This window comes from Etheostoma cragini, chromosome 24 (assembly GCF_013103735.1).
Source record: "Etheostoma cragini isolate CJK2018 chromosome 24, CSU_Ecrag_1.0, whole genome shotgun sequence".
Taxonomy (NCBI): domain Eukaryota; kingdom Metazoa; phylum Chordata; class Actinopteri; order Perciformes; family Percidae; genus Etheostoma; species Etheostoma cragini.
The window spans coordinates 6,657,184-6,681,660 of NC_048430.1; the positions used below are offsets into that span (position 1 = coordinate 6,657,184).

General features: G+C 41.2%; 1 protein-coding gene across 4 annotated transcripts; it reads right to left on the reverse strand.

The window, feature by feature from the left end:
* Positions 1-267: 267 nt before the first annotated feature.
* Positions 268-20,696, reverse strand: LOC117939361 (radixin-like). 4 transcript variants are annotated; one of them, XM_034864636.1, is made up of 15 exons: positions 20,458-20,696; positions 18,351-18,446; positions 8,972-9,055; positions 8,379-8,474; positions 7,956-8,078; positions 7,680-7,831; positions 7,131-7,214; positions 6,672-6,818; positions 4,957-5,053; positions 4,673-4,836; positions 3,451-3,581; positions 2,859-3,019; positions 2,608-2,700; positions 2,216-2,452; positions 268-1,169 (listed from the first exon to the last, which is right to left on the reverse strand). In XM_034864636.1, exons 2-15 carry the CDS (start codon positions 18,360-18,362, stop codon positions 1,005-1,007), a joined length of 1,746 nt encoding a protein of 581 aa, XP_034720527.1. In that variant the 5' UTR covers positions 18,363-18,446; positions 20,458-20,696; the 3' UTR covers positions 268-1,004. The 4 variants fall into 4 exon arrangements, with proteins under 4 accessions (XP_034720527.1, XP_034720528.1, XP_034720529.1 ...); XM_034864637.1 differs by having other exon boundaries at positions 18,351-18,444; positions 20,478-20,691; XM_034864638.1 differs by lacking the exon at positions 20,458-20,696 and adding an exon at positions 19,804-19,822 and having other exon boundaries at positions 18,351-18,444.
* Positions 20,697-24,477: the final 3,781 nt, after the last annotated feature.

Here is a 24,477-nt window from a genome sequence, read left to right on the forward strand (position 1 = left end):
GAATGAAACACTGAGATGCAACCCCACACACACAAATTAGCTTATCTTATGATAGCTCTGTGGCACAAGCTCATTACATGCTATCCTATATCCTCTGCGTGAAAAAAACAAACACTTTCCCTTTGTTACCTTTGCTACATTCGTTGATCAAAACCTGCCATGTCACAAGTTGGGTGGCTCTTGTCCGTACAAAAGTCAATAAATTTATTGATATTCTGGATATTGAGCCTGGAATTAAACTATTCAAATATTGCTGTGCTTTTAAAAAAATATATAAACCTATTGATGCCACGTTAACAGTTTCAATTGACTGAATAGAGTGAAATGTCCTTAGCTCAGCTCTATAATGACTCAGACGCTAGGAGTATTATCATGGCTTATGATATGTTTTAATATGATGCAACATAAGCAGCGCTTGGACGCTGAATTAAAAACTCCAGTCTTTTATTCATAGCCTGCCGCTAAATGTGTTCAACAGACAACTAAAAAGAACGGTTTCATCAATAAAACGAGTCAAACTAAAGCAGTTAAGGGTTAGAGGGGAGACAACTTAAAAACAAGGAGGATCTTTAACTGAAGACATGGGATCATACTCAACTATTGCATACAAGTCGTCAAAACAAAAACAAAAAAAACAGTAGCTTTCTATGGCCATGTTTTCTCCCCCCAAAAAAATCTAATTGCTTCCATTTTGGTTTTAACAGTTTCTCTTTTCCCCTGTGTTTAAGGATTTCACATGATCTCTGCAGTACGATGATATTTGCTTGTTCAGAGTGGCGTACAGGCAACTCAATATCTGTAACTGTCAGATAGGAGATGTAGGGCAGGACTTTGGCAAAGTTTGACAAGATGATTTCTCAAGATTGCCTGGGGGTGTTGAGGGGGACTTGGGACTACAAGGATGGCAGCATCTGTTGTCCATGAAAATGAGCAGCCGCTGAGGGAAAGGTTCAGGAGCAGGTACCCCTCAGGGAAAGAGGGGCGAGGGGAGAGCGGTGCTGTTCTCACATGGACTCAAACTCGTCGATGCGCTGCTTTGTGTTGCCCTGTCGAATCTGGCGCAGCGTTTTGTATTTGTCTCGGCCTGCTTTCACGTTCTCCGCGTGTAGCACATCATTCTGGGTCTTCTTGGTTTCATCTCTGGCATCGGCCAACTCTGAGCTTAATGTCTGGATAATAAACAAGAAGGAAGGATAAGAGGACGAGAAGGATGAATGAAAAAGATGGATAAAAAAGACAAGATGAGGATAGAAAATGAAAGGGCAAAACAGAACAATAAAGAGGCACAGAGGTAGCACAAAAGAAAAGTGAGAAGAAAAAAACAGGACACCGGTGCAGAAGGGCAAAAATGGGAAAACACGCCTCAAAAGTAAACATCTGTTTGACGCAAAACTACAGCCTCTGGCCATGGGTTTAATATTAATAAATCCTTCCAAAAAGAGGTGCAGTTCAACTTACTTTAAATACTAAAGCAGGGGGACATTAAGGTTAATAAAACCATTTGGTTGCTGCTGAATTCTTCTTGCCATAGCTTCAAGTCCTGGCTTATGCAGTAGCCCGGCTTAGGTCTACAGGCCCTGGAATATATTTTAAGTTAGGAACGATATGGAGAGATTTGATGTACTTTAATGTGATCGATTCAATAATTACTTGAATTAAATTCTTTCTTAAAGCCAGGCTACAGTCTAAGCAAGCACATTGACTCCTGTTTAAAGCAGGAGTTTAAAGAATGGACAGAGAAGTAGGCCTTATCTTACCCTTATATGCCATTTCTTGGCTGGTGTTTCTTCTTTGCAAAAAAACTGCTGCTAGAAAATAATATAACCTTGTTATTTGTGTTTGAGAGACCCAAATGTCTTTTGGTAAAAAATTCAAATAAAAAATAAGGAAGGATTTTTGTTTAAACAGATTTACATTGTTTATTCTAAGTGTTTCATTCATAAAGTAAGTTTTACTAATTTCCACCCCAGGTTGCTTCCTACATGGGGGTATCATTTATCAGATGCTGTTTTTGTTTTTTTGTTTTTAAATAAACTTTACATTGAATGTGAAAGTTTTGAACATGGGAAAAGCAGTTCCCAGGTTCAGATCATTTTGGAAACCAACATTGTGATATGTCAAATGTTTTGACATAGCCCTTAAACGAAAAATGCCAGACGACTTCAATGGCAGGCTAATTTATACCCAGAGGATGCCCCTTATCCCTTGTTCTCACCTGCAGCTGTTTCTTGACCCGTTCGTTCTTCTGGGCTTCAGTGACGCGCGCCTCTTCACTGCGAAGGTCTAACTGGCTGACGCCTTCATTGGAGAGCTCGGCACTGGCTTCCGCATGGTTTTCATCCTGCTCATCATGCTCACTCTCAGCATGGCCGCTCAGAGGCGCTGGCACCACAGTCATTGCCGACTTCAACTCCTCCTTGGTCTTCTCAAGGTCATCCTGGGCCAACAGAGCCTGCAGGTGAGGGCGTTGAGAGGGACAGGGTGAGAAAAAGACACACTGAATTCATACCAGGCAGGGGAGAGTGAAATATATATATATGCTGGTAGACCATGAGTGTAAAATCATCTGAGGAAGGCCTATGTATGATTTTGGGGGGGGTCCTGTACCTTATGCTGCCATTCTGTTGCCTCATCATCTTTCTTCCTCTTGGCTTCTTCCAGGAGAGCGATCTTGGCTGTAAATTCAGCCAGTTCAGCAGCCTGGGATTAAATAGAGACCTTGCTGATACACACTACATTTACACACACAAGAATGTGCTCATCCTGATTTATCCATAACACACCAGTGAGCAAACACATAAATCCACATAAGCCAACTTGTAACTGCTAACACCATCAGTAAAAACAAACACACGCACCAGTTGTTCCTGGGTCTTCTGCTGGTCTGCGGCCTGTTTGGCCAGTTCTGCCTTGGCCTCCTCAGCCGTTTGCCTCTCTCTCTCAAGCCTCTCGGCCTCCTCCCTCGCTCGCTTTCTCTCCTGCTCCAGTTCCAAGGCCCGGCGAGTCTGTTCCTCAAGTTCTGCGGAAGGGCAGACACACAGACATGTTACACATCATCTTTGTTTTAATTTGATTTTATAAACATTTCAGATTAAAACTTCAGTAGGATCTCTGCTAGTAGTTACTGTTCAGGTGAGGTACTGTCGATGAGGGAAATCAATCTGAACTGATGGGGCATTCATTAGGTCTAACCTCAGTCGGACATGGTGCAAGGAAAAAACAACTTTTTGATTAAAACACAAATGGGAAAACAACCGGAGAAATTAAAGAGAGATCAACCTTTCAGTTAATTATGATAAGTATGATGAACAGACCTGTCTTTGGCCTTAATTACAGCCCTAAAGAAATTCTCCGATTTGACAGACACAAGGAGGGGAGAAGAAGGCAGCCGCAAAGATGAATGAACAGATGGATAGATAAAAAGAAGAAAGGAAAAAAAAAAAAAGGTACCTTTCTGAGCTCTCATCGTCTGATCTTCAATCTGTCTCAGCCTCTCCATGAGCTCGTCTTTTTCCCGCTCTATCCTCTCCTTCTCTTTCTCCGCATACTCTCGCTTCTTCTTCTCATTCTCTAGCTGAGCCCTGAGAATTTAGTAACAGCATCTTTCAGTATCTTTGCATTATTATGACCTGTATAAAATACGCAGGCACTCCTTTTGCCTAGGATAATGTATGTTGCCCTCTAGTGGAGAGCTAAATTTGCAACTTCTGTTTGGACATGTTTTTATGTTTTGTCAAAAGTCAGTGAAGTGGGGGGTTATTGTAGCCTGGATGCCAGTCAAACTTATCCCCACCCACAACATTTGAGGTCAGGAAGTTCGGTCTGGACTTGATCCATTGTTCAGAAACTATGCTCAAACAAGAGCTGTTTGGACCAATCAAATAGTCAGAGCGGGCTTTATACGATGACAGATGATTAACAGTAATCAACCGCGTCACCAAAGAGCCCTTGCGCTGAATTCATTTACAACTAAGGGTGGCTGCCGCTGGGGAATTGAGATGCGTAGATTCCGCCATCGCGTCTGTTTCAGAAGATATTGACAGCACATTCATTTTAATATCCTCAACCGGCTTGTCTCAGCTCGGCTTATTTCTACGTTACAAACAGCTGTACAACATGGCAGAGTTTTAGACCGAGCCTCAGCGAACACCCAGAACACAGTAACGTTACATGGTGGAGAGAGATAGCTAGAGAGTGACTGAAGAGAGAGATCGCCCAGCGGAGTTAGAACAAAGGCGCAAATCAGAGAAATAACGTGTTTTTGCCAATTCATCTCTAGAAATGCAAACGTAGCAAGCATCTCACTATCACTAATGTTATCCACATTCATATTTACACAAAATAAATGATATTTCCACTTCAAAAACAAGTCTAAAGTTGGACGTTAGGACGGATGCGCAATGTGCAAGGAGTCGTTGCTATGGACATGATGCACTGTCTCATCGGGGGTTAGTTCTGTTAATAGTTGAGTTCCGTTGCTCTGATTGGTTGTAGGTCTATCCAATTGAGTGGAGAGGCATTTTGGTTGAAACACGCCCCATAATCACAGCCCTATGGAGCAGTATCAGACTCACATTCTGACTAGAAACTGAGTATGACGACGTCAGACTTTTTATGACCTTAGGAACAAACAAAAATGACAACATGGGTTCACAGTATTCCTTTTCAGTACCTCTCCATCTGTTTGTGGTGCTTTTCCTCGCGGGCCTGAGCTTTCATCTGCTGCACCTCGATGGTGTCGGGCTTTCTCCTCCTCATGTACAACTCGTGGTTACCCATACACAATGCCAGGATACGCTTGTTGATGCGCAGCCGCGGGGCATAAAACACAAAGTCCTACATGTTTTAAGAAAGAGAGGGGAGAGAAAATATATCCTTTAATGTGAAGAACATGTTCTTTGTATACACACAAAGTCAAATATTGGATGTTTCTAAACTTTTCAATTTGACACTCACAGGTGCTTTCTTGTCAATAGGTTTGATGACAAACTTCTTGTCATTGAAAGAGATGTTTCGAATTTCACTCCAGGGGAAGCCAATCTTTGGTGTTAACCTGAGAAAATAAACATTTCAACTTCAGTGTCCCACTCACATGATGATATGCAGCACAGGGTGTTACACAGACAGTGCCTAGTATGAATGGACCACTTTACACTTCTACTGAATTTACAAGTCAAATATAAATTTTCAGTAAAGTGGTTAAGAATAGTGAAAGGAAAGAGAAGTAGGTCGATAAAACTTAACACTTCTGCCAAGAATCACACAGTGTGTTGGGTGTGTGATAATGACAATGTTGCTGTCTAGGGTTCTTTTGTTTCCTTCCTATCACCTAGACAAGAAAAGGATGGCAGCTGTGATGACCTCAGGTAACGGACAGGAAAGGGAAAGTAGTGAGAGCATATGCTACAAGAGTTAAATCTATACAATAATCTATATATAATCAGTGATTAAATCTATACTTTCTTCCTCAAAAGGGAAAACATCTTTGACCAGAGAGGACAGGAAAGACTCCTCTACAATGGACAGTCATCCTTTCGACACCTCTACCTTAGTTTTCACTTCTAAAAATACCTTTGCTTCCTTTAAACTTGTTGAACATTGTGCATCTTATGTTACCATCATGCCTTAGACAAAGCGAGAAAACAAAGATATTGTGGCTGACATTAGTCTGGGTAATATCAAATAACAAAACTGTAAAACGTCCCACCAAGTACATATCTTGGTCTTATTTCTAATGGTAATTTAGCTAGTGAGCACACCCATTTTCTGCCTCAGTCTCCCGGCGCTGCAAGACTTCAGTCGGGATGAGAGCTGACATCAGCCCCGGGGACACATCCACAGTCAGCCCCCAGCCAGCTAGCAACCATCTCCTACCATTACAGCCCCGGCCCGTAACACATCCACAGTCAGGCCCCAACCAGCTAGCAGCCATCTGCACATGCTGCAGCGCCTCTTTTCTAACCGTGTTTAGCTCTCTGTCTTAGCTACAGAGTGAGGCATCTCTCTTCGTTTGGGAGTTGCACATACGCAGTAAGCACTACTAGCTAAATCAGTTGCAGAGTATGAGGGAATGCCACGCTAGCAGCTAGGCGAGCATTATAACGTGTGTTACTAAGTAATTTCATGGAAGTAAGGGCTGGACTACAATAGAGCTGTTTGGAGCAGTTAGTGAACAGTGCTTTCTTTGGGGGGTGACTTTGGACTTTTTCACTTTGTAAACCTATAATGTCAACAAAGGCATAACATGAGCACTTTAAGTTTTTGGACATCTATAAAAACATTCAAACCTATACTCTAATGAGAAATAATCCAAAAACAATAATCTCCAGGGAATGGAAGCATACTCAAGACTCTGATCTTGTTGTGAGGTTGGGTGATACAGCAGGTTCAACAGACACCGTTATGATGACACAAGTTAGCACACATCGGTCATGGCACACTGTCATAACCGCAAACCACAGCTCCGATACCTTTGCAAGCATGTGGTAGTATGTAACTGGATTTAGACCAAATCAGGACATCCATTTTGGGGGAAAAGAAACTGGTATTTGAATCTGAAAGCGTAGGTCTTAACATGTCTCAGCCTTGATGGTAACTTATCAGTGTTCACTATTTTGTAAATAAACTCTGTTACAAACCTTTTAGTGTTTGTGTCTGTGTGTGTCGCTTACTTGTCTTCGTGTTCGTAGATGTTGAGGCCAAGGGCATCCACCCCCAGCCACAGCTGTGTGCCCTTCTTGTTTTTAATTTCAAAGTAATTGACTCCGTACATCTCCAAGTCCTGGGCGATTTTAAGATATTCCATCATAGAGTCCTCTCTGGAAAGGAGGAACATTAGCAGGAGTCAGAAGATTATAGATTTTGTTTTTGTTAGAAAATGTACACATTATTATTGTTAAAACAGAATCAAATCTGTGTAAATTTTATTTTTCTAAAGCAAATTACCAAGTATTCATATGATCCAATAAAAATAAGTAAACTTTTGGTAGGTCAACTTTTGGCCATGTACAGCCCTCTAGAATAATTATATAGATATGGTTAAACTTCCTAAAATGACAGAAGGCCACCTACACTGCGGTACAATTTTTCTTTGTCTCTCTAAGGCGTTTACAGGACAGATTTAAACATACCGGAGCATTCCTCGGTGTTCTTCGTGCCAAGTCTGAATCCTGTCCTCCCACTGCTCCTTGGTCAGCTTGTGCTGCTCCAGGACTCTGTTTTCACAAACACAATGACTTTACCAAAAGGGATGTTTAACAGCACAGAATTGTTTCCTGAAGAGGAAATCATTGAAAATTCTAACAGGGAGCGAGACATTCCACAGGTTTCAACAGATGCAAACACTCAACACTTTGGCTCGCATCAGAGCAATATAAATGTAAACATGAATGGACTCTTTTTTTTTTATGTAGCACTTGTAGCGCTAGTCTTAACGACTACTCAAAGTGCTTTTACATAGTACAGGAACCATTCACATACATTCATACACTGTGGTCGAGGCTGGCGCACTGGGTGCGCATCAGACAGACATTCACACATTTAGAGTCTGATAGCGCAGCTCAGGGTTCTCGGGGTTCAGTATCTTCCCAAGATACTTTTACATGAGACTGCAGGGCCAAAAGCCAAAAGCCACTGAGCCAAAGCTGCCCTCATAAGTTGTGAAAAGAAATTCTGGGCACCTCTGAGGAAGCAGTCTGTCATGGGTAAGATACCCAGGCTTGTGGACATCTTTGTTGTAGTCTCCATACTTGGCCTGGACAGAGTATGACGCCAGAAGCACAGCTGTCTCTGGGGGACAGTAGTTCTCATCGTTCAAGATGGCCTCTTTCACCTGGTGGAAATGGAGGGAGTGAAGGAGTAAACAAATGGAACCTATTTATTGTATTCAACACTGCTTTCCTCCCTAAATCTGCACTACATTTGGATGGAAAATCCACTAGTGAGTGGCTTTATACCTGCAGGAAAAAGAGTCTCTGTGTGATCTCCTGGATTAATTCCTCTGAGACATCCTCAGGGAAGAACTTGGCTCTGAACTTAAACTGCAATGGGTTCTCTTTCTTCACATCCTGCTGGGTCACCTGGATGGAAAGGAGAAAAAAAATAAAAAAATAAATCACCATCCGACCAACCATTTACCAGCCTGTGTCATACAACGATATGTACTAAACAAGCATATTCATCACATGGATATCGCATGTGCCAAACACCCACCCACCCCCACACACAATATGTGAAGGAAAGCCAAGAAGAAAAGACCTTGACCAAGCATTAAAAAGAGAAGGAGACAGAGAGATAGTAAAAGAAAGAACAAGCGTGTAAATAAAAACTGTTTTTGGTAGTTATGACAAAGGATAAGATAAACGTAGAGGAAGACCTACCTTCTTATTGAGTTTGAGCCAAGTGCTGTAGCCCTTACTGTCCACATACTGTAGTCCAAAGAACCAGACCTCCCGCAGTCCCACTGTCTTCACCACCTGACAATAAAACAAGAAGAAATTGGAAATCTTGCAGTTGGGTCGTCAAGAGAAGGGCAGTTGTTTATTATATACTTGAGTTGTGTCTTGTTTATGTACCACTGACTTTAAAAATGGTTTTGTTTTTAATCAGAGAGGATTGGGTATTTTATTTTCCTGTGCAATCATGGACACACTTCCAACACAGCTGTGGATCATCATGTAATCATGATATATATTTAAGCACCATACACTATACCATTTTACTACGTGTCTTGAGAACGGTTCTTGTGACAGAAAATTCGACCGACCAAATAAACCAATGCAGAGGTGACAAATAAGTGTGGGACTGTTCTTTCTTGGAAAAAGATAGGTTGTTGACGTGCCAAAAAAGACCCTGGTCAGAATTGAACCAGGAACATCATGGTTAACCAGCAGAATGCCTACATACATAATTGTAGCTCTTTGGAAAGCAGTAACCAGTCGACAAATGTGGTTATTATGTCACCCATGCTCACCTGGTCAAAAAGCTGTTTTCCTGTTGTATTAGGTTGGATGGCAAACTCCAGCTCTGCATCCATGGTGGTCACACGGACATTGATCTAGAAACCAAACAACAAAAAAGTTATTTTATTTTCCATATTCCACAAGCCAATGTTTTACATGAAGAGTGATTAGATGCAGCACTGTTGCCTGACTATTCTCAATAAAAAAAAAAGGTAACAATATCCTCTCTCTACTTTTTCAACTGCACATCGTTTTGTTTGCAGTGAGGATTTTAAAATAAGGCCAAAAAGTCAACTTCTGAAAAAGCTTTACAGCATTTTGTTTATACCAGTAAGTGGGTTGGCCAAATATGCCTAGGACAATTGCTGCCATTCTACAATATGTCTACCTAAGCCTTGAGCTCATTACTATGAGGGCCTTTATTTTAATTTTATTTTGTCTACACATTCACTAATCTAAATCATCAATCAGGAAATATCACTGGAAGTAACTTGTCTTTTTAGCTTTGTTTTTTAAACATAATGCCTAGTGGGACAGATGCATGGCTGTTCAATTCACACCTGGGACCTTTGTAGCATGTCTTACCCCTCTCCCACATTTCCTGATTGTACCTCTACTATCAAATGAATGCAAAATGAAAATATCAGGACTATTCATACTTTCAAATCGGAGGTAGAAATGAGTGCAGCTGTCTGTGCTTACTATGACATTAATAAGTTTGTTGTCTGTCATGAAATAAAAAGTTAAACATAAGTATACTAGAGGCTGTAGCGCACATGTATTAACACTACTGACAACGCAGAAGTGCTTCCGTCAAACTAAATCGAACACAATCTCCCAAGAAATTAGAGAATTCCTGCAGAAGAGAATGGAAGCATGATTGCTCAGTATTCAATTTGTCAATCCCAACCCAGGTTTTGTAAAAGGGCTGTGTAAACTTGCAACTCTCCCCCACCTTCCATCCTACACTGAAAGGTGGGGCTTGCTAACTCTGGCAAAGCATACTACTACTCCAGGACCTCTGTTGGGGGTGGAGCAGAGGATAAAACTCAGTCATTGGTTGCAGTAAAAGGCAATGGCGGTAGGCCAGCAGCAACTGAGGGCACAGAACACAGTGGGTCCTACCTCCGAGGCATCTCACATCCTTCCTCCCACACCTACGCACACACTTAGCTGTGTTTTGCTTTAGTAGTGGTTTACAACGCAAGAAGAGAGACAGAGGGAAGTGTATGGTAGAGAGGAAGACAAGAGGCAATGTGAGAGTGCAAATGCAAAAAGTTTAGCAAGAGTGCAGAAAAAAAGTGGTGGAGATTGAGTGCAACAGGAAGCTAGAGAGATGATCTGGGGTGAACACCCTTTGAGATTACTTTACAGCGCAGTTACTGTAGATGAACCAACCATACAGAATAGGAGGGAAAAGAAATGAGACAGAATGAACAAACTTATTTTTCCACTTTGCAATTATACACAAAACCTTAGGAAGGCTAACTTTGCATTTCTCTCCCTCTCCTATTAATAGTTTTTCATGGTCTTTACCCCTCTCCATTTCTCTCAATATCCCTGCAATGAATAATCCATGAAACTCTTGTCTATACAGCACATAGCGGGACTTCCCGCACCACATGGAGCCCAGACCACAATGCATTGGCCTCTGTCTCCCACTCATTAATTACCCATGAAAAGTTGCAGCACTTTCACTACATTATAGGGCCTGTACTGACCTGGTATTAAAATCCCATATGAGTGATCCGATCGCAAGTGGACAGCTCTAGGTGCATGTGTTTTCACCTGTCTGTAGAATGTGTCTCCAAATGCATCCTCAGTAAACACTTATGATTGGATCTTACTTCCCCGCTCCATATGCAAAGAAACATGTACATCATTTTCATTTGTATATAGGCTGGTTGTGTGTCTATGTCAGTTGTTACTTTCACATAAATCAAGTGAAAAATGAAAAAGCGCTGCCCACAGTCTGCCCGTGTGCAGACCATAATCTTTATAAAAAAGGTGCACAAGAGGGGTGTGCAAAAAAAAACAAAAAAAAACAAAAAAAAACAATTCATTCGTATGGTGACTCAAGCTCTACAGATTCAAAATCGATCCATAGAATTCCCAAAATGTATTTTGTTTGTTTTTTCTTTTGTAATGGCATGTATACTATCACATGGGAAAAGCAACTACATTTATTGAATGACATTTTCTGAATCGTGCACCCATACGTCATAAGGAGATCTACTGACGGGTGGCAGGACCGGTGCAGGAGCGAAAGATGTTTTTTGAAGTCTATGTTCAGCTCTTAGCACGTTTGTCTTTGTGTTTGAATTTGGGGACGTTTTTTAAAACAACAAAATAACGGTATTTTCAAGGCAACAGCGCTGCAGAGAGACTGAGACAGCGGGGGATATAGGAGCAGGCAGCATGCAGGAACAAAAACCCTGACATGATAATAAAAGAATATGATAATAACATCAAAACCACAACTCACTCAGTGGTTCGTAAGACATGAGAAATACTTTGAGTAGGCTAGCCTACGTATTTCAGGCAGTCTTTAATGTTGACACAGGACACATTTCTGTTCTCACTGCTATTAGAATGTGGACAGATAAGACTCAAACCACCTCCAAAAGCGTTTTTTTGCAAGCCAATCTCAGTGGTTCCTGAGAGTGTTTTCACCTGTACTTAGAGCTGTCCACTGCACGGATATTAATGCCAGGTGAAAACAGGGTTAAAGACTTCTCGCACGAACACTCCTGCCAGGCCTAAACTTACTTACTCCATTTATTCAACATTATTTTACTTAACTGTATGCCTGCCCCATGTTCATAATCTAACCTGCTTATGGCCAAGCTTTATTTTGGTTGGAAAATGTGGCCAGCTTCCTGGGGAAAAGATTAAGTGACTAAATGATTGTATTCTGCCTTCAGTCGGGGTCCATTTTTAATGGATGCAGTTTCTCTAGTGTGTGCTCTTAGAGACACAATCTCTGCTATTTCTGTTGCCAATGCGTTATTCAATGAAGATTCCACACAAAGAGGCACTGTATAATTACTCTGCATTAAGACCTAGACATAATCCATGTCTGGGAAATCAAACCACAATGTATGTGCAACTTATCTGCAGGGGAGGAAAAAGAAAGGGACTCAGTTGGTTTTTTAGGCAAATAGGTGGAATTAGAGTTCAGTGTGATGGACAAGACTGGATGGGTTTATCTAATGAAACAGGCTTGTATGGTTTTTAAAGTGACTGTCCTAAGCTTTTAGGAGTTGCCAGCGGGCAACAAATAATAGGAAAGACATGCACACACATTCAGTACAAACGAAGATCGATCAATTAACATTTTAAACATTTTAACATTTCCAAAATAATCACTGCATGAACAAAATTGCCTGCTCTGCAAAATCTAGAGTTTTCAGCCAGCACTTAACGGTCAGGAAACATTTTAGGAAGTTCAGCTACAAAAGCCATGCTTACCAGCCAGGACAGTGACGTTGGTATTGATTTCACCCAGGCAGATATTTCTCACAGCCACAGTGTCACAACCATGGAAGATGCAGTCCTGAACATTTATAAGTGTGTGCAGTGGAGATCAAAATAAAGAAGAATGACAATGATGGTGCCTCTGCAAAATAGTTGTGGGAAGGATCTTGTTTTGCTGGAACATGTGTACATTCAAAGGTTGTTTTAGTTGTGCAACAGAAAACTCAGATTGAACAGATAGTCTAGCTAGTTGTCTGGATTTACCCGCAGACATATGAGGAGCAGTTAACCATAGTCCTCAGAAATCCACCGGAGTTTAGAATTACAACACACACAAAGCAGAAGGTGAGTAACATCCTGCCAAAAATAAGGGACATCCAGCGGAATTTCTGGCAGCACTTGCACAATCCCAGAAATGAAACAATTTAGACTCCGTAAGAAGCTACTATAAAGTTAAAGGTCACCGCGCCCCATGTCATACTACTGCAGTTGGCCTTTAGGAATGCTGTACAATACACAACTTTCAAACAAACGGATCCATTACTCAGAGAAGTGCACCTGTATGACAGCTCAGCTTCCTCACTAAACAGCCCTCCCGTCAGCTGTTTGTGTGGAAAAGAACCTAACTGGGCCGGTGGCACACAAATTATATCACACTAAATGATATCACGCAAAACTACTAGGGGAACATCTTAATCAACTCTTGCAAGTGCACAATACAAGCCCCTGATAAACACACTGACCAAAAAAAAAAAACTGTTCATGGTTCACTGGTGAATTAAGACTAGCTGCCTCATTGACTTTCTGGGATAGGAGTAGTTATGGAGAATGTTGTGCTGAGCTGGGGTTCCCAAGTGACCGGCCTTGAATGTCCCTTCCCTGCATTTGTGTGGGGCCCGTCTGCCATCAGTAATCAGCTGTGAAAGGGCCAACCTTTGTGCTGCATGTGTGTGTGTCTCTGCCAAAACATAGCCAATCCACGGAGCAGAGAGAGGTGGAATCCAGTATGGACCAGACAGTCAGTTAATCCTATCTCTCCTGCTGAGAGAGAGGGAGGAAAAGAGGGACAACAACATGCCGAGGCACTGACACAGCTAATCACACACTCTGACAACTAAGAAGTCTGGAAGGAGCATCTTTTGTAAGCCTGTCCTTATATGACACTGTCGGCTGATACTAGACAAACTGACTGGGCTACAATGAACCAATTGCTCTATTTAAAAAGAGAGTAAGATCAGTTTGAGGTACGCGTTATACAAGCAGTAAACTACAAATAGACAATTTAACAAGTTATCAGATTTACCCAATTTATAGTGTGTATAGTATACTTCCAGAAAAAGTTGGTGGGTTTGAAGCAGCGCCATATGAGGGAGCCAGTGAGTCATGATGTACACTTACCTCTTGCTAAAGGCAAAACTCTAAAAGTAGTGTAAGTGATTGATGTCACTGAATCATGTTCCAAAACATTTTCCGCTTAGAAACATAGTGTCTAAGATAGCGTTTTAGTTTCTTTGCCGACATTTTTCATGTTTGCAAACATAATGAATACACATTTGCAGCTAATATTTAGATGTGCTAAGGTGCTTTATGGCTGTACTTTACCCCTACAACATCTTGTACCCTGCAGAGTGTATATGAGCAGCAGGAAAATCATTTGTCTCACTAACTCCTTGTCTTTTTTCCCCCCCCATCCTTTTCTCATCTCTCTTTTTTCCACTTACCTAAAACCAAGAAATTAATGTTTTGATACAAGGTCAGCAACAAACAAAAAGCATCATTACATGTAAATTTTATGCTAGTGGCAGGCAATAGTGATTTGACAAGGCTTTTCTATGTTTTAATTGATTTATTTCCCCCCTTGTTTAGTTTAATGTTTTCCACCTTCCTCCTTTTCTATATGACAAAGTTTAAGGCTGGGAGTATTTGACACCATGGGTTTCTTCCTATCTCATTCGTATTTGACACACTGAGCTTCACTCTCCTTTATCTTTCCATTTGTGTGCATCCATGAAAAACTTGTTACTAACCTAGCTCTGGGGAGTCATTCCCCGGAGTCCGTATGTTCTTTCCCCCCCAGCATGTTTCCTTGTATCAGCGAGGCTTTAAAATCATGTTTGCAGTGTCGCCGTGGTACTGCTATACGTCCTGCGATGCCCTGTTATATCCTGCTATGCTTTGCTGTTCCCTGCTACATCCTGCTACGCTCTGCTCTGTCTTGTAATGCCGTGCAGTGCCCTGCTATGCAATGAACTACTACAAACTACCATTTTTAGTCACTGTTCCATTATCTTTTACTGTGACCGTTACTGCCACTCTTCATTTCAACCACAACCGGCCGTTAGACACCGCTTACAAAGAGTCTGGTTCTGTCCGAGGTTTCTTCCTTAAAGGGAGTTTTTCCTCGCCAATGTCATACTGTTGCTTGCTCTGGAGGGAACTACTAGAACTGTTGGGTCCTTGTAAATTATAGAATGTGGTCTAGACCTACTCTATCGGTCAAGTGTCTTGAGATAACTCTTGTGGTGAATTGATACTATAAATAAAATGTATCTGAATACATATGACACTATTATTTGCTTTTTCTTCCTTATTTGCAGTATCACTAAACAGGCCTCAAATGGGGGGGGGGGGGGGGGGGGGGGGGAGTATAGTTTAAGATTTGACAAGCAAGTAACAAATGAGGCCACGGAAGATGATAGGCCAATGAGTCTCTCAGTGAGTCTCAAAACCAGTTGCACAATCATTTACAGTACATTGGTTTTATTCTTTCTAGATGCCCTTAAAGGATTTTTCTAACTCCCCTTCTCAATTTCAATTGCAAAGACAAGTTCTCACTCAGACAGGCCCTTTGTTAAATGTACAGCTGTTAAGTTACTGTAAGCTGTTTAGAGGAGCTTTTCTGAGAGAGGCCATAAAACAGACACACACACACACACACACACACACACACACAGACACAAATCAGTCGAGTTCCTAATCTGGTCTGCTGGGGTCTGAGCAGCTGTCTGTCCCTCTGATTAACCCCCCTGCAGGGTGAGGCAGGCTTTGGAAGGGAGGAGGAAAGGAATGAGGAGTGAGAGCGTAGGAGGAATCACTGCTACCTACAAACACACATCCTCCTTTGGGGGAAGGGAAGGTGAATGCTGTGTGTGAAGCATCCCTTTCACAGGAGGACAAAAGAAATCTACATGTCCAGTCAACTGTAAAAGAGATGTAAAAAAACTAAACAAAACTTTCCAGTGATTTCACAAGATACAATAGGGGGATAATAAAGAGTAAAAAAGATGGTCATACTTACTATATTTAATAACGGGACCTAACTTTTTTTATAGTAAATGAGGTCAAGGGTCAAATCATCAGGCAAACAGACTTTTAATGTTGCTCAGCACCTATATTGCAACTCTTTCCTACCAACAACCCTCACCACTTCCCTACCTCTTAAAATTCCTAAAGAGTACATCCTGAACATTACAACAAATTCCAATCTCACATTTTCTTTTTTTCCTAATATTCCCAAATTTCATGTTCTCATTCCTGCCTTAACAGCGCCTCAGTTGTAGTGATAATCCTGTCTTTGTCATGCTTCTGTACTTCCACAAACAGGATGTTGACATAGACTGGGCCCCCAATGTACACAGTGGGCCCCTTGTCCAGCAAACGGGAAAACAGCCCCAAGCAAGAAGCAAGTGAGGGACCTCTTCCTGTGGGTTGCTATCACCTCATCATACCCTGGCCTCCAAACACAAGTGTATCATATGTTCATAGACCCCCTGACACTAGGGCTTTGCAAATACTCAAATTTTGATCGCCATTTTTTCTCCTAATAATCACAAAAACAATGCAATCAGGAAAAACAAATATTTTGCATATTACGTTTTGCAAATAAACTCTCATTTTCTTACTCAATCTTATTTGTCTTGTATTCTAAATGAAAAATAAAATGTAAACGGTCAAAGAATTAAGGGATATTTAACAATTCAAGGTGTTTTTACTGTTTCAATGTTTTTTTAAGTTCAATAAATACAACATCTTTCCAGAAGTCAGTAATTGTGTTAAATAATCGTGATTCAATTTCAACCAAAATAATTGTGATTACGATTGTGTACCTGACACAGACTGTTTTGTGCTTTGTCCACAGTGATGTTGATGCCATCAGACAGGGATGCTAATCTAATTCATGATCAACGGCTAATCATTAAAACGGTACGTTACGGACACTTCCGGGAAAAACTGAAGACGGAAATCCTACAGACTGTTGACATAGTAGTGTAAACAGATTCCGTAAGCCAGCAGTGTGCGACAGTAACAAACACCTTCCAGGACACTGGTTCAAATTGGTTTGAAGTGGATGATGTGGTGTCATAAAAAGCTGGTTTACACAACCTAAAAAGTTGTCAAAAGTCAGGATGGTTTACAGTTGGCTGTAAACCTCAGCTGTGGAATAGCCCTTTTTACTATAGAAGATACCTTGTTGCTTTGTCGTCTTATGAGTGTCAGTCTAATTATTTTAACTTTAATTATGCGTAATAATGCACATAAGTCTACATGCTTTTATGTAAAAATAATAAAATGAATCTCAAAACAGTCAACTGGTTTCACTCGTTTGTTTTTTGAAACCTCACTTAACCTGTAATATCACCACAACCTTAACCACATGCTATAGTTCACTGCAAAAGGCACGCGTTTCTGTGTTTGAAAAGAAACTGTTAGCTCAACATACTCCTGTTACTCAACATTGTGATTGTTTTCATGCTTTGGTTACAGATGAAAGCTGAAACTGAGGCATAAGAGGCCAAATCCAAAAGTGTTTTTTATGTCTGGCACCAATCCCAGAGAAGGTCATGTCTGATGGACCCTGCTTTTGCTTTCTCTGTTTACTGTGTCGGTGCCTCCCTGTGACAAGCTGTACTTTCCCTCTCAGTTATTGTCTGTGACAGATATGCTGCTCTGAGCTGAGCGGCCAGCCTTCCCCTGTCCTACGAGCTGTTTTGGGATGACTGCGTGGCCTGGTGACTCAGGGGTCAAGAGGGGTAAGTAGAGGATGACATCAGGGCCTAGCTGTTCCTCTTCTGTAGCTTCCTAAACCCCACCACCCACAAACACCCACCACCTCAAGAGAGATGATATGCTTCACTTGTGGTAAAGCCTGAAGCCTGCTGTACTGAGTCCCTAGGAATGATGCAAGTTTTAGCAACTTCACTTCGAAAACTTTCCATGAAAGAAATTCTAAAGCAAACGTAACGTAAGCTTTGTTTTAAAATTTGTCTAGTAGATCAGAGTTTGTCAAATGAAAAAGCCAAACCCGCACTACTTTGCCTGAATGACAAGTGGCCTGGACAACTTTACACTTTGAAAAATATAGCCCTGTAAAGTGTAATCTAACTGTGCAACATGCAATATCCCCAGACTCAAACCCAGCTATAACCAAGTAAGTCCGTTTATGATGAAAAACCAGCAGGACAACAGCGGGAAAGGCAGCCATGAAGAGACTGCATCAAATTGCTTTTGTTTTGGTGTTGTTCACATCCCAGGACTCTGGCATTCACTCCACCCTTTAACAACAATGGCAGCAGTGTTGCAGTTGCAAGGCCTGTGGGCCAGGCAGTTCATTTCACACTCCGGCTGTTGTTTACTTGGAAGAGGAGTATGAGGAGTGAAACAGGGGGATGAAACTGCCACTTCGCAGAATGCACAAATGTAGCATTCGTAAGTAGTGTAAACCCACTGGAAAGATTCAGATTATACAAGCAGAACACGCAGGAAGAAACAAGCAATTATAATCTGATGATTCATATCATATATCCTGATAGGGCTCCTGCTTAAAAGGTTCTTACCTATACTTCTGTAGAACATATAATAAAAGCAGCTGACATTTGTATGTCAACTCTCATGTAGCCCATTTTAGCCTCTTACCGGTTTTGGCATCTTTGCTTCCTCTCCTCTTTATGCACAACAGCTGAGAGGATAAATCCGTCACAGGACAGCAACAACACTTGTATACCAGGACCTGAAAGCAGAAGAGACAAATTTTCACATTTTCATGGGTGAAAAAAATATAAGATGATGCCTACGTACAACATGATTTACTTTTGTATTCTCTCTGTAACGAAATGATTTGGCAAGAAACAATCCACCACAATGATTAGTCTTCAAATTTGGCGGAAATTCTTCCATCCAAGTTGAACGTTTTTTTGGGGGTTCTATCTATCAGATATACCAGTCAAGTCCTGAATTCAGTGGTGTAGACAATGCATACAACAGAAAATAACAGAACATAAAGTTTAGGAAGTGGGGAAAAAAAGCCTACTGAACTGAGCAAAAGTCGAGTGCTTCCAAGAACTGACAAAATGAAAAAACTAAACTTAAACGATTTTCATTCCTAAATATGTTCCTGACTACAATGCACAGAAAAACCGAGCAGATAGATGCACAGAGAAGTGGTTTCACATTCAATCTCATGTTGCTGTAACTATCGCAAGCGCGCCTATGGGGGCAAAAAGTCCTTAAAACATATACTATGGAAGAGAAAACTGGAAGACAGTCAATTATCAATTAGGTGTTGATGACTAATGCGCACTGTAAAATGATCATCAGTTATACTGTATCAAAATTAAAAAAATCTTTCTGACCCAAATTACCATATATTTGCACTAGAGTTTTTTCCCCCATCTATTTCACCATGCATCTCATCAATGCACACTATACATTTCATATTCTTAGTACACTCTAGTTGAAACACAAGTTTGCAAGTTAGATAATGACCTGGGTTAAACTGCCACGTGATACTGAAATGATCCAGGGATAGTTATAGTGCTGATAACACAATCTTAAAGCTTACAAAGTGGTTAATTAGAAAATGGCAGAGAAGAACCTGCTTGAACAGCATCATTATTTGCTGCTGACTGTGTCTTGCTACAAAACACATTTGCAGAGGGGGAGCTTTCTGTCACTGGGCCGGGCTAGCAACCCGTTTGGGTACCAGTTTTGTAGATAACCTCCTTTACTTGTCATTGAAATTATTGCATATCAATACATTTTCAGGAAGCACTGCTGGTCGAACAGCCAGTTGTCCTGTTAGCTTATATCCTTCAACTTGGGGGAAATTCGGCATGCAGTTCTAGTCCTATTCAACATTGTTGAGGAAAATTGGCAATTATAACGTTAATGACACAACCTGCTTTATTTTAAAATGAATGCCCAGGGAGTAACTCACAGCTCAAAATACGTCCAGAAACTAAAAAAAAAAAAAAAAGACCATCAAAAGAATCCTACACCATATTGGTAAACAGAAAGAACAATGATAACCCTCACACAGACTAACGTAAGTATATTGCTCTCAACAGTCAAAGATTACAAGGTTACTTACAGATAAACAGTGCGGCAAACAGAAGGGTTATGTTCAAGAAAAATGTTAAAGTTAAAGAAGCCCATTGATAATTGGAGCTGTACGTTAATGTGAGCGTTTGTAGCGCTACTCCGGACGAAGACATGCCCACTTGTAGCTCGTGAGCAATTAGCTTGCGTATTTACCCGCCGAGAGTTGGCTTCCGTTACACGCTAACTTAACCACAATTTAATCTAATTGGTTACACTTTCAGCATAACGTTAGCTGCAACGAGTGGGAAATACAAACCTTTCACGTGTCAAAAGCCTAAATTTCGGAGTTTCACTCGGTTACAGACTCATAGCCTGACATTTTCATGCTAGTTAGTGGGTGCAGTCTACATAACGGGACAAGCACAGCCAAGGCTTGCCTCGCTCGTAACGTAGCTAGCTAACACTTGAAGTTTTAAAGCCTAAAATGTTTGGCCATTATTAATTTACTATAGCTGCAAACAAAAAAACAACAACCGAGAAATTGTGACTAACATTAGGTCAGGCCAGCTACGGTTCGTTTAAAAGCAGTTTAAGGGACACAACTTAGTCATCATTTTTATCGTGCTGTATAAAATATGAATTGGTCGAACACGAAGATATCCGCTGTGCATCAAACTTAAAGAGAAGCTTAGCGTTACCTTGTTCTAGCGAGAGGCAACTCACTGGGGATACGAAGTACCAATATATTCAGGTTTATACTAAGAAAGCCTGTTGTCGTCAAACGTGACAAAATATCCACGCTAAGAAATCCGTTCAGGTCTTCGTTCCTTATCTCTTAACGCTAGAGCATTTGACGAAACAAATTCCCACAGACATAGGAAACCCGTTGAAGTCTTAACCATAAGGCGATTTGGGGTGCTAGTGTCGAGCCAGCCGGTATAAAATACTACGGCTTCCGGTCTCAACTTTAAAAATAAAAGCCTCATGAAAGCATGAGATGAAGAAAAGCATAACTTAAAGGTCCCATTTTATGCTAATTTTCAGGTTCATACTTGTATTTTGGGGTCTCTACTAGAACATGTTTAAATGCTTTATTGTTGAAAAAGCACATTATTTTTCTCATACTGTCTGTCTAAGTATACCTGTATTAATTCTCTGCCTGAAACCCTCCGTTTTAGCGTCTGCCTCTTTAAACTCCCCTCTCTTTAAAAAGCCTAGTCTGCTTTTATTGGTCAGCGTTTCCGGGTCGTCCGCATTTGTGCTCTCGAAGGGCACGTCCAAGGTCCTTAAAATACATCCACGTTTGCTTCACTTGCTTCCCTTATGTCTTGGTCTGTTGGGCAGGAGTAAGCTTTCAGCAGCATGGCTATCAGGACTGCTCTTGTGTATCCTTGCTCATAAGGGACATCCCATGTCTGTTATTTGACAGCTCCTCGCTCTTCTGTTGAACCAAAAGTTGTTTCCATCCCTTCTCTGCGAAGGCCATCTCAAAGCTTTATTTCTAACCAGAGGACTGAGGGGCGAGCAACAAGGAGGCTTCTGGGAAGGCTGCTTTCATGAAACCTTGCTCATTGGTGATCGAGCAAGGTTTCATGAGAGCAGCCTTCCCAGAAGCCGTGCAGCTAAAAGGGTTGCAAACTCCACCCAAGCACCTGGCGAATTCATGTGACTCATCAGGGGAAAGGATGTCCAAAACACATTTGCTTGTTTCCTCTCTCCTCCCATGATTTCCTTGCGTCTCTTGTGTTTTCTTGGTGGGATGAAACTTGAGGGATCGGAGATCCATCCATAGCTCCTCAGAGATCCCCCCCTAGTTCTTGATCCCCCTCCTCCGGGGGTCAGCTTTGAGATGGCCTTCACGAATGCAGACCAGAACGACTTCCTGTTCAAGCAAGAAGCGAGGAGATCAAATGACAAACTTATTGGGACCCACCCCCTATCTCTGCACTGTCGTTGTAGCCAGGGAATGACTATAACGGCACTTTTACAACAATGGAGAGCTCTAAGTGTAGTTGGAAAAAAAGCATCTGTACAATTTCTTATTGTATTTTCTCTCAACCTATAGTTGTGTTTTACTTTGAAGGGGGAAAAGCCCAATTTCCGGTCTGGTTTTCAGTCTCTGTCTCATACTTGATGGAGCTAATTGTGGGTATGTTCAATATGGCTGTCAGTAGCTGAGGGGTGGATGCGAGGCATGCATCGTGCCATTAGCTGTAGGGAGTGATTAATATCAGACTGGGCATTTTTAACAGACTAAATCAGTGGCAGAGTTTTCCTCCCTGGACCCCCTGGCAGACTGCATATGTGGGCTTGCACTGGAAGTAGGCTAGTTAATTTGGAATAAATGTAGTCAACATGCAGAAAGTTTGTTGCAGACAGAAGGAGAAAGACCACAAAGACCCTATTCTTACAAGACCTCTAGATTCTATCATAAACTGTGTCTGAAACAATTGTAACTACATTTGAATAGTTATATTTATGTTGCATACAACCATCTATATCCAATTGTTGCCTACAATGTAGTCATGGTTGGCAACTCTTATTATTCCAACTACAGTTCAAATGTGTATCATACTTTAAACATAATTTAATTTATATGGAGCATCAGGGCACATTTAGGCATGCACGTATCACGTGATCCACACCATATAGTCATTTAAGTATTGCTTCTACAGCTGGCAGGGTACCAAAATAGGCCTTTAACATTTTGAAATAAACAGCTCAACTACTTTTAGACATAGAGTACTGTAGGGTAGTTGTGTGGTTTCAGAAGTAATTCTGTGCACTCATTTTTTTCTACCACCAGATGTCATGGTATCCCTTCTTTTGGAGTCCCAAGTAGTTTAAAACATCAAACTGCTTTCATTTGTTGGTGCAGAAGAGGAATTTAATCCAGCCAATTGGATGGGCGGAGCTGTCGGCTGTAGGGGGTAACGTGCAGGTAAGGACCAGGTACACCGTTTATAATATAGTAGCTGGTAATCTGGTGCACACAATATTCACAATACTCGCCATCAATTTAGGCTGAAAAGTCAAATTTGTCGAATCAGTGTCATTTCCCAATAGGATGCATGGAGGCAGCGCAGCTGTGTCGATAGGAATCCTGATTAGATCTACTGGACCATGAAGTTCCGTTTGAAGACGGGAGCACGCCCAACTCCATTAATCAGGCAAATTAGGTGTTTGTAAATAGACAAAGGTAAGCTATCACCCCACATTGGACATTGTAATCGATGTAGTCAGGCGTACAGTTTGAAAATGACCAATTTTATTGAAATATTGAGGCCAAAAATCCCTGGGGATGCTTTTTTTTGTATTTGACCAGGTAAATATTGTCAGAATTTGGATTTAGGTTTGTAGGGAATGAAGAACGTTGTATGGCCTTCAATATTTATTAAATGAGCTTGGATGCGGTCATAAACTAATTTATTAAAAGTTCTAATGAAGCCTTGAACTTGCAGGTTTTTAACTTAGTCCAATGAGGTACAATGAGCCTGTCTGCTGCTAGAGTGTGAACAGGTATGGTTGGCCCTCCACTGGGCTCTTTACTTGAATTACTAGACTTGAATTGGCATGTCACTAACAAAATGCAATTTCAATTCATGTGAAATGAAAACTAAATAGTTGTGCTTCATTATCCATGTCCAACCAATGGCATACAGTGCAACTCTGAGGTGCATGTGTCAATTCCAATGAAAAGGTTTGGTGAAGCATTCTTCTGTCTCTTAGAAATAATGTAATTATGATTCACATTTGTGTGTTTTCTGCTTTAAAGCGTTTCTACACACAGCTACACAGCTGGCGACAAATGTCTAGGGGTTGAAACTGAAAGTGAGATTTTGAACACTTAGTGGGTTTTCCAAAGAAAGTGTTGAAAATCTGTTGACTCTTTTATTGTCATGCACTCATGATGACATCCCCTGGGCCACATCTGTAAAAAGTGTCACATTGTGTTGCATGTGGAACTAGTCTCAGTCTGCATTTAGCCTGGCGAATCACAACGTCACAAGGTCCCTGTCCATATGACTAAGGGCGTGCTGCTCTATTGTCAAAGGAATGAAAGGAGCCACTGTTGGGGAACTGGTAATTGAATGGGGAATCGAACAAATTTGCTTTGATTTTGTGTGTGTGTGTGTGTGTGTGTGTGTGTGTGTGTGTGTGTGTGTGTGTGTGAGAGAGTGTGAGCTCTGTTTTTTAACAGCAGATCAGATGTCCATGCAGGATGCACGTACTCCTCATGTGCCAGAAAATACCCAACAATACAATGAAACCATGTTGATCATTCCACTTGATATCGTAGCTAAATCAATAGACCGCAACTAGCCATTAACACCAGAATTATGATTAGTTGAAAAATAATTAAAATGCTTACATTAGATGTGACTATACCTGCAACGTTGAGTCAAAAAGATCTACTGATTGGACCTTCGCCTTGGCTCATATAGCAGCTGCTGGCACCGATCACTGATAGGAATGATGCACTGGGGAGACATGAATTACTTAGCTGTGTGTTATGTTGTTTAATAAATGCTAACATTGTAGGAGTAAGTGTTTCATTAAAGATTGTCTCTACAACACAATGCTGTTCCTTTTTTGGAAAGTTCAGTTTTGGTGTTATTTGCTTTTCAGCTCAATTTAATAAAAGATAAAATTAGCATCAGTAATGTTGTTAACACTCCTAAGGACAGGCGTGTGCGCTTGCATGTGTGTGTTCCTTCCTTCC

Coding starts and splice junctions, on each gene's coding strand:
- LOC117939361 (XM_034864636.1), bottom strand. Junction 7,215..7,679: donor GACAGACTGCTTCCTCAGAG/GTGCCCAGAATT, acceptor TTGTGAAAACAG/AGTCCTGGAGCAGCACAAGC. Junction 3,582..4,672: donor CACCACAAACAGATGGAGAG/GTACTGAAAAGG, acceptor CTAAATTCTCAG/GGCTCAGCTAGAGAATGAGA.